The 14,812-nt window shown below is 40.4% G+C and overlaps 1 protein-coding gene across 2 annotated transcripts in view; it reads left to right on the forward strand.

Annotated features, from left to right (window-relative positions):
• The window catches only part of opn5 (opsin 5), a 28,271-nt gene that overhangs the window by 3,804 nt on the left and 9,655 nt on the right, over positions 1 to 14,812 (forward strand). For both annotated transcript variants that reach the window (XM_037449347.2, XM_062559717.1), the window contains exons 2-3: positions 1,987 to 2,124; positions 9,000 to 9,119. In XM_037449347.2, coding sequence (XP_037305244.1) covers positions 2,001 to 2,124; positions 9,000 to 9,119 — 244 coding nt within the window. In that variant the 5' untranslated portion in view covers positions 1,987 to 2,000. The remainder of the gene's footprint in view (positions 1 to 1,986; positions 2,125 to 8,999; positions 9,120 to 14,812) is intronic.

A 14,812-nucleotide genomic window follows, 5' to 3' on the forward strand; every position in this document is an offset into this window, starting at 1 on the left:
CAACTGTGATGATGACCAGTCAACGAACCTGTGTTATGTATGATTTATGACAATAACAAATAACCTTTTAGTAAAACACCTTTTAAGCTTTTTTCCTTTTAGTGAAATTGAGTTCTCTTTGGCTAACATTTGCTGCTGGTAATATTTAGGGCTTTTAATTTGAAAGGTGAGATTATGGGTGGATGATTGAATGATTTCCTGAGCAGATGCGTCAGGGCGCTTTACTCCTCCTGACCTCCTCCTGACCTCCTCGGTCCACATGAGGTCAAAGCATCCCAGGAAGCTGATTGGCCAACAGCCGCATGCCGACGACAGGAGAGCTCTTTGCATGTCATTTAGCTCAGGTATCCGGTTGCTATGGATGCGATCGGTGCACGTCTTTGGGTTTAATGATTTTATTTTAGAATAGCACGTAGTTAGGATCCAATGTAGTAACTGCTTTGACTGCTCAATGGAATGTTTTGTAACGTCTTTGTGTCGCGGTGACGAGCGTTTCATTTGTAATGTTACCATTGAAGGAACCACAGTGGAGGCAGATTCTGCCTACTGTACAGTGTATATTCTACATGCTGCATGTATAAGTATTGGTTTGTCAGATATTACTCCTTGTGTAGTTGCATGTAGATATTAGGGGTGAATGATGCAGTAATGAATATTTTGTGCTGTATTGAAGTCTTAGAGTTAGGCTTAAGAGCTTTCATAGAGCGCAATATTATTAGAACATATTTAAGATTTGTATATATAATTTAATTATCGTCTTCTCAACGCAGAAATCAGAAGGATTGCTGTGGCACGGATTCATTGAACCATGAACTGGAGAATCAGTATTGTTACTTATGTACTTATTCAAATGTACTTTTAAAGTCGTGTGGTAACTGAAACAAGCAGTCTCAGCAGTCTGTACCACTCACACATGACTCCCATAGTAAACAGAACATCTAAATGAATTGAATAACAACATAGCATAGAAGAGCAGTTATACAGCTGTGATGAGCCAAGTTTACATTGCTGGGTCTCTACCCAAAATTATTCCATGTGAGGGGATTTTTCCTTGTGCAGCACATCGTTACGCAAACCGCCGTATTTCTGTAATAAATGTGAATACTTTTGACACCTGTTCTCTTCAACCGCTTATCCGGTCGGGCCGTGGGGGAAACCGTTCCAGCAGGGGACCCCAGCTGGGGGGCAGCATCTGACAGTGAAAACGTGCCACCTGACATGACACAACGCAAATTACCCCAAAACTCAAACTTATTTGCACAAGTCAAAATGTTTCATGCTACGTCACAAAGGCGCTTTGAGATCGGCCCCCTCCATCTCGTCCTGCTGCTCAGTCACAAAGTATGAAGAACATTTTGTAGCCTTAGACAGGGACTAAGCAGAAATATAGTCATTTCTTCCCTGTTTTTTGGCAGAAATAGATCATTTGATAACATCATTGAGATAAGCCACTCCAACTTTTTTATCTTTGCTTCGGCCTGTTTTGAATGTTACGTTACTCCTTTAAATCTTTGATTGGGACTTGATCTTTTAATGTTTAATCGTAGTTTTTGACTTCATCACCCTAAAAAAATATAATTTAGTGTAATTGTTCATTTGTGATGAAATATTGAGGATATGCAGCACTACCACCCCTGAAATCTCATTGGCCAACTCTATTATACTCTTTATATGTTTGACTGCCACACAGAACTACACCTTGACATTATTAGTAAATGTTCTTTTTTCATTTCTATATATTCCCTAATACTTGTGGAGGTGCAATTTAAAGTATGGAAGCTCTGTTACATTTGTATAGTCTTGTGGATATAGTGTTTTTGAAATCTTTTGAAATTGCTGTTATAAACACCCAAATGTATAAAATGATAAGAGGTTGTACTATAAATATGGTATTAGAGACCGAATTGTCAAATAAGCTGCCATTCCTGTGTGTGTGTGGTCTTGAATTTTAGAATCATTGTCTCATCTTTTTTCTCTACTTCACAGGACATCATCCACTTATGGAGAACGAGACGTGGACGCAGCCTTCATACATCCCCCATTATCTTCTCCGTGGTGACCCTTTCGCTTCCAAACTGTCGTGGGAGGCGGATATCATTGCGGCCTTTTACATCTGTATCATTGGTCAGTCTGATTGCAAAGATTGCTTTTCTCAAGATAAATGTTTTCATTTCACTATAAGTGACGTTGAGTGTTGATGCAATCAGTTTGTTCATATGTTGCCTACTAAATATTTCACAGCGAGGTAATAAGGCCAAAGGTAAGAATAGTCTGCGAGGGGCAGTAACCGTTTCCAGCGTCTCTTTGTACAATGCTGTCAGAATAGATCACCGTTATCAGTAGGCCATATGTCAATGTCACATCGTCACTCTCTTCTGTCTCTTTGTTGAAATGGGAAACTAGCCAATAGCGGTCAGTACGTGCGGTGCGAGGGCTCAGGCACAGAGTTTCGGGAAATAAAAAAAACTTTAATAGTCAAAAACTTCAAAATTAACTCACAACCACTCCAACCAAGAAAAAGGGGAAGGAGGGAAAAAACAAGGACGAGAAAGGATCTTACAAAAAAACAAAACCATAAACTTGGAATTGGTTAGCGGGTCATGAGCGAGACGTACCTGAAGCACATGTAGAAGAGACAATGACGCGACAAGAGACTCACAGGGCTTAAATACATAAGGGAGGTGCAGGTGATTGGACACAGGTGGAAACAATCAGACATGGCAGATAATCACAGGGGAAGACAGGACAAGGCAGGAAGTGAAGTTAACCCAGGGACACAATAGACATGAAACTACAAAATAAAACCGTGACAATACCATTCTTCTAATCTGTGAGAAAAACAATGTATTATTTGTTCCGGACATGTGGCAGGGTGAATAAATAGATATCCCGTCAACCCTGGCTGGTGGCTGCTGAGCCACAAGGAAGGAACATTTAGCCTTGATACGGCTGCATTATTAGGGATGTTGGCTCAGTCCAGCGTTTCTGCTGTTTAAGGTCAAATTGTGGTGACAGCCATCCTCCTGTTTACAAGCCAATGCAACACACAGGTAAGCAAATGTCCAGGTAGCCAGGGTAGAGTCAAGAAGCTTCCCCAACCCTAAGCAGCAGCAGGAGAAGTTAATCAAGGTAGATTATAACAGGAGATTCATGGATGTCTCCAGAGTACCCACTCATTATAATCATTGTTGTTTCTGCTACTGTGTGCCACTTTTCAACCTGTTCAAGAAACAATATCTGATCCCGATGATTAAAAAAGTGGTATTTGAAACATTTTCTATTAATTCAAATTCCCTCTGTGTTTTTTTCAATCTTAAGAATATTCTCCAGTAACGACAATTGTTTGCTGAGTCTACTATCTGACAGCGTGGTAGAAGCACACCTGATTCCAACTGTAAGAACACACACACACACACAGGGAGAAAGAGAGGGAGGCTGGCTGGCCTGTTACAGTGCATCATATGAGTGCATGGGAGTTTTGAGGCGCACACTGTTTCTATTGTGCTATTCAGCGATACAATTCCTCATTTCATTAGAAGAGCCCTGATAAATCATTTGTATGAATAAGGTTTATTCAGCAGTAAAAAAAAAGTGCTTAAGCCAATCGGAGTGAATGGGAAGCAGCTGACAGGGCGTTGGGGTTATGACTGAAAGCAGTAGCTTAATACTAACTTTATTTTTGATAGTCATGTATTTTTCTCCTTTGGTTGTTTGGCTTCTCAGTGGTCAGATTGTTGTATTGATCGCCCTGTTCTACTGAAGCTGTGAGATAAGAGAATGCACTCCGCACTCCCACAACTCCCTTGCACACACGCGATCCACTGCAACCATCACTTCCTGCTCTTCTCCGCTGTTGTTTCATCTGCTTTACCCCTCCAGTACCAGTCTACATCTCCCACTCTCACTTCCTTTACACATCTCTCACCCAATGCTAGTCATTGGTTACCTCCCACTGTCTAACCATATGACCTCTTGACCCCGTACGGTCTCACTGTATTCAGTCTGGCATTCCTTACTAACCTCATCAATACTTCCCTTCCTAACACTGAAAACGCAGCTAATGGGAACCCTATTTTAAAACAACTCATATAAATACATGTGCGGATTGTCTGGCTACCTGGAGTAACGCTGTCATGGAAAAGGTCTAACGCAGAGGTTCCCTACAGGACTTACCACTGGGGTTCCTGAGGGTTGCGATCTGGGACCCCTCCTTTATTTCTCTCAACACAAAGGCACTGACTGTGGCGATGTCTGCCCACGACCCGAAGACCCCTCTTCTTTCCAAAAAAGGCTTCTCCAGTCCTTGACCTCTATACATTGAGAGCGCTGCAGTGGCCCTGACTCATATTGCTGTGACATTCAGCGTGACACTGAATGACTGCCTGTCTTTTGACGTGAACATCGCTCAAATCACCCATCTATCGCAGATACTTTCATCAAAATACCAGGCGGATACGTCCTCTTGGCTTGTGTGCCTGCATTAACCATTTGAGCTCTGCAGCTCTTCTAGACTGCCACAGCATCCCACACTGCCCGCTCCTCCATCCCCCTGAATACTTAGATTAGATTCAAGATGAATTACCCAGAAACACCAGGGAAGCAAATTTTGAAAAGTTTTTTCAAGGTTGAAAATCTGAGGAATGAACTTTGTAGAACAATTCATCGAAATAACACATTTGATGTGCACATAAGGACAGTGGGGGAAGGAGGGGTGTTTATTTCAAAACTAGTGTGTGGCTTGACGGCGTTCAACATCCCTACGGTTTGGAGATTGCGACGCCCTCCCCTCTGTCTCTTTACACTTCTCTCATGTGCAAAAATGTACTAAAACGTTGGTACAATTCTGATACTATCTTTGGTATAAATAACTGCACAAATGTAACTGGTGGCCAAAAGTGTTTTCTCCTCCCAGGAGATTGATCCAACCTCAAGTAACCCCAAAAGTAATCCCAAGTCTTTAAATACCAAAGTTTGGCTGTTGACCCTTGGTGTCTGATAGCAATGCACAGCGCATTCAACTAATGATAGACTCAATGATGAGTTATAAAGGGCAACATACCCCCCACCGAGTCAGTGGTGGGGTCAAACAAACAAGAACTCGTCGTTTCCGTGCCTGTTAAGTCCAAAACTGACACCAAAGGGGTCCTAGAGCATCATAGTTTGGCACCTAGAGCTTAGATCCAGCATGCAGAACTGGGATAAGGGGAAGAGATTCATAAAATCAAGATGTCTTATTTATCTCCTGGTGACTGCCTGGTCTGCATTGTCTAGCCTGAAGCATGTACTTGTCATGTTGCATTTCTACCTTCAGGTTCTTTTGACTTTAAAAAAGAAATGAAACATTTTGATGCTTGAGTTCTTTCCTTACCGTGAGTTTATTGAGACGCGGCCGCCTCACAACAAAAGGGGCTGGGGTTCAATCCCAGGCTGTACGGCCACCAGTGTGGAGGTAGTGCATGTGCTCCACCATAAGCGTGAGTAGCTGTCATATATATGGATATGCATTGTGATGCATTGTCTGGCAGTGCATCCAGTCGATACCTTCAGCCAATGTCAGGAATGATAATATTCAAGTCCTTGTCAATCCAGTAATGTTTCTCTTTTTATAAATGTATGAAATTCTGCTGTGTCACTTAGGGCCATGAGTTGCTGAAAACTTAATTAGCTTTCTCACTCCAGAGAATGATTATTTTCCGTCCATTTCAGGTCAAGCCGCATTTAAAATTTCACAAAATGTAAAAAACAAAACTGGAGATTGAACAAAATGCTAAAAGGGAAATTGAAACAGGCTTAGTGGATGAATTATGACTTGATTACTACTTGAAGGAAATGACTTCATGAAGCAACAATGATATATTGGATTTATATGGGGGGTGGTGATGAGAGACAGTGGGGTTGTACAGGATGCTATTTCGGTTAGCTATTCAGATTTGAAAAGAGATTTATATATTTTTAAACGTGATCGCATTGAGTCCCTGCCTGGCCTTCCTCAATGCATGAACAAGATGAAATAAGTTGCATTTAGTTACGCACTCCCCTCGAGAGGATACCGTGACACGCCGTCACACGTGAGTGGGCCACAAGGTGGGTGAGTTGAAAAAATTGGGTGGGAGCACAAGCAGCACAAACAAAACACAGTAACGTTTAAACCAGGTTTATTTCACCTATAATACAGTAATGGGGGAAAATGGGCTGAGCGGAACCAAAGCCAAGAAATCAACCAATGAAAGAGACCCCTAACCTATCTAGTCTAAACATGATCTGCTAAACTCTCTATCATAAATACAGGGGGCGGTCCACCCAGGTCTTACCACAAGTAGGCCGAGGCACGTAACAGTGACATAAAAACAGGGTTCGAAATGACTTAGGACTCTTGTGGGGTCCCCTAAAATGTAACTATAAAAAATAGTGAAGACTACCATGCTACACTATATACCGCGGGCAAAATTATATTGACATATTTTGAAGGTGGGATAATGGTCAGTATTGTAGTGGTGTCTGGAGAAGTGGAGTGGCTATAATAATAATATCCACAGAGGCTTCTGTGGGGAGATAGAGCAGAAAGATGTTGGTTTATGATGACAGTAATATGAATAATATTTAAAGTAATGATTATGGCAGCAGCAGGTGTCAGCAGAACCATGCCAGGAGTCAGAACCAGGGTCCGCACAAAACTATGAGACCTGCTAGGCGAGAAAGCACAAAAAACTCCCGGAAAGAAGCTTAATTAGTGATGTACATTAATAAAACATGGATGATTGTGGGAGGAGAGAGTGAGAGTGTGAGAGTGAAAGAGGGGCTCGGTGTGTCCTAAGAAGTCCCCCGGCAGTCTAAGCCTAAAGCAGCTTAACTAAGGGCTGGTCCAGGCTCACCTGAGCCAGCCCTAACTATAAGCAATATCAAAGAGGAACGTTTTAAGCTTTATCTTAAATGAGCTGACAGAGTCTGCCCCCTGGACTGAAAGTGGAAGCTGGTTCCACAAAAGAGGAGCTTGATAACTGAAGGCTCTGGCCCCCATCCTACTTTTTAAAACTCTAGGAACCACAAGTAGCCCAGCATCTACGGAGCTCAGATGCCTTGTAGGACAATACGGTGTAACAAGCTCTTTAAGATAAGACGGTGTCTCACCAGCAAGTGCCTTATAGGTGAGGAGAAGTACCTTAAATTTTATTTTTGATTTAACAGGGAGCCAGTGCAGAGAAGAGTTATATGATCCCATTTCTTAGTTGTTTTTAATACACGTGCTGCAGCATTCTGAATCAACTGGAGAGGTTTAAGCGATTTACAGGAGGAGCCTGATAACAAAGAATTACAGTAATCCAGTCTAGAAGTAACTTCCGTTTTTTCTGAGTTTAGCATCAGGAAGTTGCAAGTCACCCAAGTTTTGATGTCTCCAAGATAATCCTGAAGTCTAACAAGCTGGTTGGTGTCTTCTGGCTTGATCGAGAGATACAGTTGAGTATCGTCTGCATAACAATGGAAGTTTATGCAGTGTTTTCTGATAACGTCGCCCAAAGGAAGCATATACAGGGTAAATAGAATCGGTCCAAGCACAGAACCTTGTGGGACTCCGTGACCAACATTGGTTGTCCTCGATGATTCACCGTTCACAAACACAAACTGGGATCGATCCGATAAATACGATTTAAACCAGCTGAGTGCAGTTCCTTTGATGCCAATCAAGTGTTCTAGTCTGCAGCAGGATACAGTGATCAATGGTGTCAAATACGGCACTGAGGTCCAGGAAGACAAGAAAAGAGACAAGTCCTTGGTCCGATGCAAGTAGAAGATCATTTGTAATTATCACCAGTGCCGTTTCTGTGCTGTGATGGACTCAAAATCCTGACTGGAAATCCTCGAACAAGGCATTGTTTTGTAGAAAGTCACATAATTGATTTGTGACAGATCTTAGCGAAGAAGGGAAGATTTTCTGATCATCTGCACTCAAGAGGTTGTTTTTCATGTCTTCAACGTGTGTGTCTTCACTAGGGATGGGTATCGTTTGGGTTTTTTCCGATACCGGCTTTTTAAACGATACCGGTGCCTAAACTTTTACTTTTTTTCAGAAAGACAAAACATAATTTAATTGAACAATAGATTAAGTGTTTAAACAATACTGTAAATATAAATAAAAAAAAAACACTTGACTTCAACCTTTTAACTTTTAACTAAATCAATAATGAAATTCGTTGCCAACGCGTTTAATATATTTATTTCTATCAATTTAATTGATTCCTTGTTTCAGCCCTTGCTGAATCCTAACAGTTTGAAATTAGTGAAAATATGAATGAGCAGATTTAGCAAATCATATCAAATACTGAATGAAAACAATGAAAACTATAATACGCAGCTTCTTAGGGTTTCATTGTATAGTTTTCTCTTTAATCTGAGAATGGTTCTCGAGATATTTATGTATATTGTGAATTTTACATAATGTTTGCATTTTTTCTTCAGTGCTGTTCTTCTAGCCTAAAGATGGTTATTTTAGTTTAATTTTAAAAGTAATTTCAACAGGAACCAACCAATAAAATCATTATAACATTTAAGGATTTTTTATGTTACTAATGAATATGCGATTAAATTTAAAAAGAAAGAAAACTACAATATGATTAAGAGATCCATTTTAGGGTTGGTTATAAAATGCATGTATTTACATAAAATAATAACTAGTGACCATTTTAATTATAAACTTCAAAATGGGCGCAAATTAAATATTGCTTTCTGGCTGTTTATCTTTCAGTGCAGAAGATTCTTTTGAAACGTGGGTGTTGTTATGTGATGTGAAAATGTATTATGTTTGCATAATTCCATGTTGTTACATGTTACATGTTGCTGCTGTTCTGTTTTATATAACGATCAAATATGCATGAATGTTAATGCTTTCCCTGGATTCCTAATCACAAATGTTCCTTGGGTTACAGCAGCTTTCCTGTTTCCAGTACAAAGAGACAATCAAACTAAGTGCCGATGAATAAAGTCTCTCTCGCTTCCTTTAACAGGAATCATGTCTGCAACCGGCAACGGCTACGTCATTTATATGACCATCAAACGCAAGTCCAAGCTGAAGCCTCCGGAGCTCATGACTGTCAATCTTGCCGTCTTCGACTTTGGGATATCAGGTACCGGCTTCTGTGTGCGCTTCCTTCTGTACAAAAGAATAATAAATGTGAGAAAGAACGACGGAGACATATAAGACCATTTAGCATTAAAAGAACCACATTATTTATATTATACATACCAGGAGAACAATGCGTGTGTGTGTGTGTGTGTGTTTCTGCAAACATTGGTTCAATGTTGACATCTGTGCATCAGATGGTTAAGTGACGTAGAATATATAAAGTTACTTGTTATAATAATTGGTTTGTCAGTCCACTCAGGACTAATTAACTGATCAGGAGCACAGATGTTCATGCTTTGTTAATAAGTTAACACAAATAATAATGTTTAAGAAAAAAAGTACAATCATTTAGTAATGCAATGCACTGCTTTTATGCGCATGACAATGTTGACACATTCAGGAAACCTATATTTGATTGAGACTAATTGATTTTAAGCAGATTTCTAGGTTTGCCAGAACATAAATTTGTGCCTTTTAATTGGTCAATTGACTGGATCGCTAAAAAATCGGAGGGAAAGAAACCTACACAAACAACCATACCTGAAAAAATCAGACGTGATATTTCTCACAAAATTAAATTGATTCAGGGCTGTTGTATCTTTTTTTCTATAATTAAAGAAGAAAAGCCCTCTGCGGTTTGGCTTATTTTCATCCAATGCATCATGAATATATTGTTAGTTCCAGTCCATCTTTTAGTCTGTCTACATTTTGACTTTGCTGCATGGGGTCATACTGCACGATTTAAATAATTCATTCAATCATTCATTCACTGGGTGTCAGAGGCATGCAATTATTTCCATTAACATATTTGTTTGTTCTCTTGATCAGAAACCTTTTATTTCATTTTTGTCTTATCATGCTAGTGTAACGATCAATTACTGCACTGCCCCTCAGAAGAGAATGCCCAATGGCAAATGTATAATGAGTGATAACAATTAGACGGTATTCAATTTAAACCGCCATCGTACCAACATGGTGACAATGACGACGCTAACATTTAGGATTGTATTGTATTATACATTGCGTTTGTATACTAACCTTTTTTATCATTAACACATGTGGTTGCGAGGGTTGAAATGGGCTGTGTGTTCCTAAACCAAACAGTCGGACTAATTGAAATATGACTCAGCGATGGTGCCAGATAAGAATTCAGGAGCTCATTTAGGGCTCTACAAATACCATGATCCATCCAATAGCTTTTGCTCTCTCTTTTGTTTCCAAAAAACTTGGATCCTCCAGATAAAACCGTCAATCACAGGAGGAAGGACTTGGTCCCCTACCATTTTTGCTTTCCCTCCTAACACCATTAATTCATGAGTAATTTAGGTAGAAGACGTAAATCAACAGTTACTAAAGAGCCCAGTTAGTCTTTGTGAATAAATGAGTTCTATTGAAACTAATGAGAAAGAGGTCATGTTCCTCTAGGGGCTTTTTCAATACAATGCAAGCGCAACCAGAAACCACGAGGCACCGATGATCCACGAACCATGAATGTCATCTCAAGTTCCACCTCCAATTGCTCCCTGTCAAGTAAATAGAAAAACATGACGAATCAATGCCCCAAGCTGGTTTTTGATTTAATTATGACTCAGTAGCACAAAGAAAAATGCAAATTGTACCCTAGGCATACAACTTCAAGGAGTGGGGGTCAGTAGTTCGGGCAGACAGTTCGGCCAACACGGGGGGTCCAGAGTCACTATCTGTCTATCTATCTGCCCGCCAGGAACAAATAATTATTCAATTCAATTCATTTCATTTCCTTTTGTATAGCCCAAAATCGCAAAATTTCTAATGCACTCTTACTAATGCTAGCTAAAATTAGCTAGCAAGCCTTATTAGCTAACATTAAATAGCTAATCATAGCCAGCCAACGTTAGCTAACGAACGTAAGAGTTAAATCATTTTAAGAGAATTAACACATAGTTATCACTTACCGTAGGCGATGGTATGTTGTTCGGTCGTCTGGTGACAGAAGGACACGTATTTCTTGATGTTTTCGCTCCCCTTGTTAAAGTCAGCAGAATAATTTGCGGTGATGGTGGACAACAACGTTGGCAGTTTGTTGTCAGGAAGTTTGAGTTCCTTGAGTGGTTCTCTTGTGGTCTTCCTCCACCCGAAGCTAATCTTCCTTTTTTTTGATGGGTGCATGGATTTTTTGTTTTGAACCTGAGATGGTGACGGCGGCTGAATTTGTTCTCTGTCACAGGTCTGAATAAGAATGTAAGAACGTTTCTTCCTGCACGCGCATCAGTCAAGGCGAGAATTAAAACATTCAATGGCAACTGGACCGGGTTATTATGGCTACAGTGTTTTTGACAAGTTAACTAAATTGTAATTATTGTTGGAGGAAATTATGGGGGAATTTTTTGCCCTTCTCCTTGTGATGTCGGGGGCAAAATTATATTTCTTGGTCGGCAATTCGGCCCTTTGTATTTCCCACGCTGCCTAACGCTGTACACCTGGTCCTTTTGGAGTTGGCCGTTGGCATGCATCAATGATGGATATTGACCCGTTGGTGACCCACTCTGTGCAGAACGCAGTCAAAGTCGAGTCAACAAAGACTCTGTGTGTTCGGGGATCGTAGTCTGCCTGTCGGCCCATGTGTTAGCCTCGTGGTCACACACGCAGCGGTCCTTGGCTCGAAACACTTTTTTTCCAACTAATCCTTGTGAAGGCATGTTGAGAATAAGTACAGACTTTTATTCCAAAACGGGTCACCAGCCGCGATGTTGATGACTTGATTGGAAGCACAAAGCCGAGGTGGCATCATTAAGTTTTACCACCCCTGATTTTATTTTATTCAATTATATTCTTCCAATAAAACAGCTCAAGAAATAATGGATCAATCTGTAATTATTCAATTTAATTCACCACACTGTATAGTGGTGGGTGGTTTACTTTTCCACTGTCTCGTTTGGGCACAGCATGGATTGATAACACCTTTACCCTGATGAACACACACACACATTTATTATAGCAGAAACACAAGGTCACAGGAGATACAGCACTCTATAAACTAGCTCACTCTGACACACATGTACTCGCTACAAGCAACAAACAGATCTTTACTTTCTATCACAGCCGATAAACGGTATTCATACATCCAACAGTTTCCAAAATACTTGTAGGTGTTTTTAAAATTTGAAATAAATTGAGGATCCACTTGATAAACACATTCCCATTTGTACAACCTCAACCAACAACCCGTCCTCTCTTGTTGTTGTCTCACGTCTTTTGGTCATAGGTCGGGTCGGTCATGGCTTTCCTGTTGTGTGGAGGACTTTGGAATTTCCCCATTTTGATGAGATGTTACACTTTTGGTTACGGTCAGTCACACATGATGTGAATCCAACAAACATGTTGCCTCTGGCTGTCATGGACAGTACCGTTCAGGCAATTTGATAAACAAAAGGTGGATTTTACAACAAACTGCACATAACTAAATATTTTTCCCTATAAAACATTGGCATGATGTGCCATGCTGCGCCTTGTAAAACAAATGCAGGTTTTTACTTTCTTAGCCAGCTTATTCTTATTTCAAGTAATTATATTTATTGATAAGGACTGTTCCCATATATTACAAATCATTTAAAAAATATGTAGAATTGTATTTTATATTTTGGAGGATCCTATGTACCTCTTTAACACTGGAATATGATGCAATCTCTCAAAATAAATAATAAAACAATGGTATAAAAAAGGTCACACAAACTAAGAGTCCAGCACTAATGCATGATGTTCTATGCAGATGGTTGTGCTGCTGCCACTGATGAAATACATATTTGAACAATGTTGAATATTGTACTTTTCTTCCACGTCTACTCATACATATCACTTTAGATACTCGTGACTTCACTATGTGCACAAAACTCCATTGACATCGCAGTCATGTTAAAAAAAACCACATGGTTTCTAATTGCACAGAATTCCGTGATTGGATTTGGATTTTTGTGGTCACGGTTTGATTCGGAACCATTTTTCTCCTATTGAGTACATTGAGAGGGTGCCTCTATTTACAGGCACTCCAGCTCTGTGTGGGCGAGGAAGCTCAAACTGCATTCACTTGGGCATTTCTCACAGTCCTCTGTTTGTTATTAACAAATGCCAAAAAGGAATCTTTGACATGTGTGATTTGATTCAGAATTGTAAGAGGATAACACTTGTGTGGTGTCACACAACCTTCATGTCTTTTTCAAAGCACCTAAGACAAACTGTAGCTACTAAAGCAATTGCTGCCTTTCCTTCTGTCATACATGTTTCACTTAAAATAAACATAGCATTAAAAGTGAATATTAATGATATTTTGAAATCTTACTAATCAACCATCAGTATTTTACATCACTAAGTCCTACTATACTCATTTGTATGAGTATTTTATGAATGAAGTCATGGATGTGTAGATGGGGAGCATTAGCTACAGCAGTGGTTCCCATACAGCGGGTGGGCGCCGTGAAACTACAGAAATAATTAAAAAAATTAGACAATATGTACTTATTTTAGTAAGAACAACTCATTTGAAAGCATTTTCATTATTATTGGTCACTGTTGTATATCAACAAAAATGAAATGCAGAGTATATTTTTTCTTTAACAAATGTATTCATTCCTGATCTGTTCTTTTGTTTCTTTCATTTACCGGCACTTATAGGTGTCTTCTATTCAGTATTCGGCAGACATCATTTACCCAACAGCCCCTGATTTGAACCCATCTTGGTATTGGGAGCAGTGGACATTTACGGTATTTTGCCCTGGGAGCAGTTTGGGGGACTGGTGTCCTGCTCAAGGGCGTCTTGGCAGTGGAGACAACCTTGTAACCTTTCCAGCTACTATTCCGATCGCCATCTTTGTTCTTGAACAGCAGGTTCCCAAGTCTTTGTGTACTGAGCTGCTGCGGCCCCACTTAAATATGTATTGTATGTTTGCAGAAGTAACCCTTGTTCCTTTGAAGTCTGCATATAGAGTGCTCGTTATTCTAAAGCCAGATCTTTTCGGTGAGATGCTGAAATATTCTGCTTCCACTGTGTCTTTGGACCGCCAGATGTTGGAGTCCCGCAACAACTCCCTCTTTCATCCTCTTTCGTTGCATCTTTCAGCTTTAGGTAGCATTTTGGTTTTCATAGCACATGGACACCATGCCCATAAATAGTACTTCAATCAGGAGAGACTCGTTCTGCAAATAGACCCCTTTATTACGTATGAAACAGAATTATAGTCTTTGGCGATTTGGACTCTATCCTCAAACAGGATAATCGGGGGAGGCGATACAGTTCGGCTCCTCCAGAAATCCCCCCCTAGAGTCCAGACACTGGTGGTGGTGGTGGTGAAGCCAGGAAGTTGTAGTGGCCGATGCTGCCTGTTTTTAGACCGGAGGTGCCTGGGGTGGAGGAGGGTTGCGTCTGGTCAGACCTGAAATGACAGCTGACAGTGTCACGACGGGTGCTGGTGCAGGCGGAAGCAGGACTCAAATGCAGGTTCTTCTGACGTGCTCTTTATTCAAAAACAAAAACTCACCAGAGACTGTGCACCAACGACGAGTGACATTTAGACAATGACGCGACAAAGGACAACTGGCACACAGGGCTTAAATACACAAGGGAGGTGCAGGTGATTGGACACAGGTGGAAGCAATCAGGCAATCACAGGACAGGAAGTGAAGTTACCCAGAGACACGAGACACAAAAAAGCTACAAAATAA

This window comes from Pungitius pungitius, chromosome 20, assembly GCF_949316345.1.
Source record: "Pungitius pungitius chromosome 20, fPunPun2.1, whole genome shotgun sequence".
Lineage (NCBI taxonomy): Eukaryota > Metazoa > Chordata > Actinopteri > Perciformes > Gasterosteidae > Pungitius > Pungitius pungitius.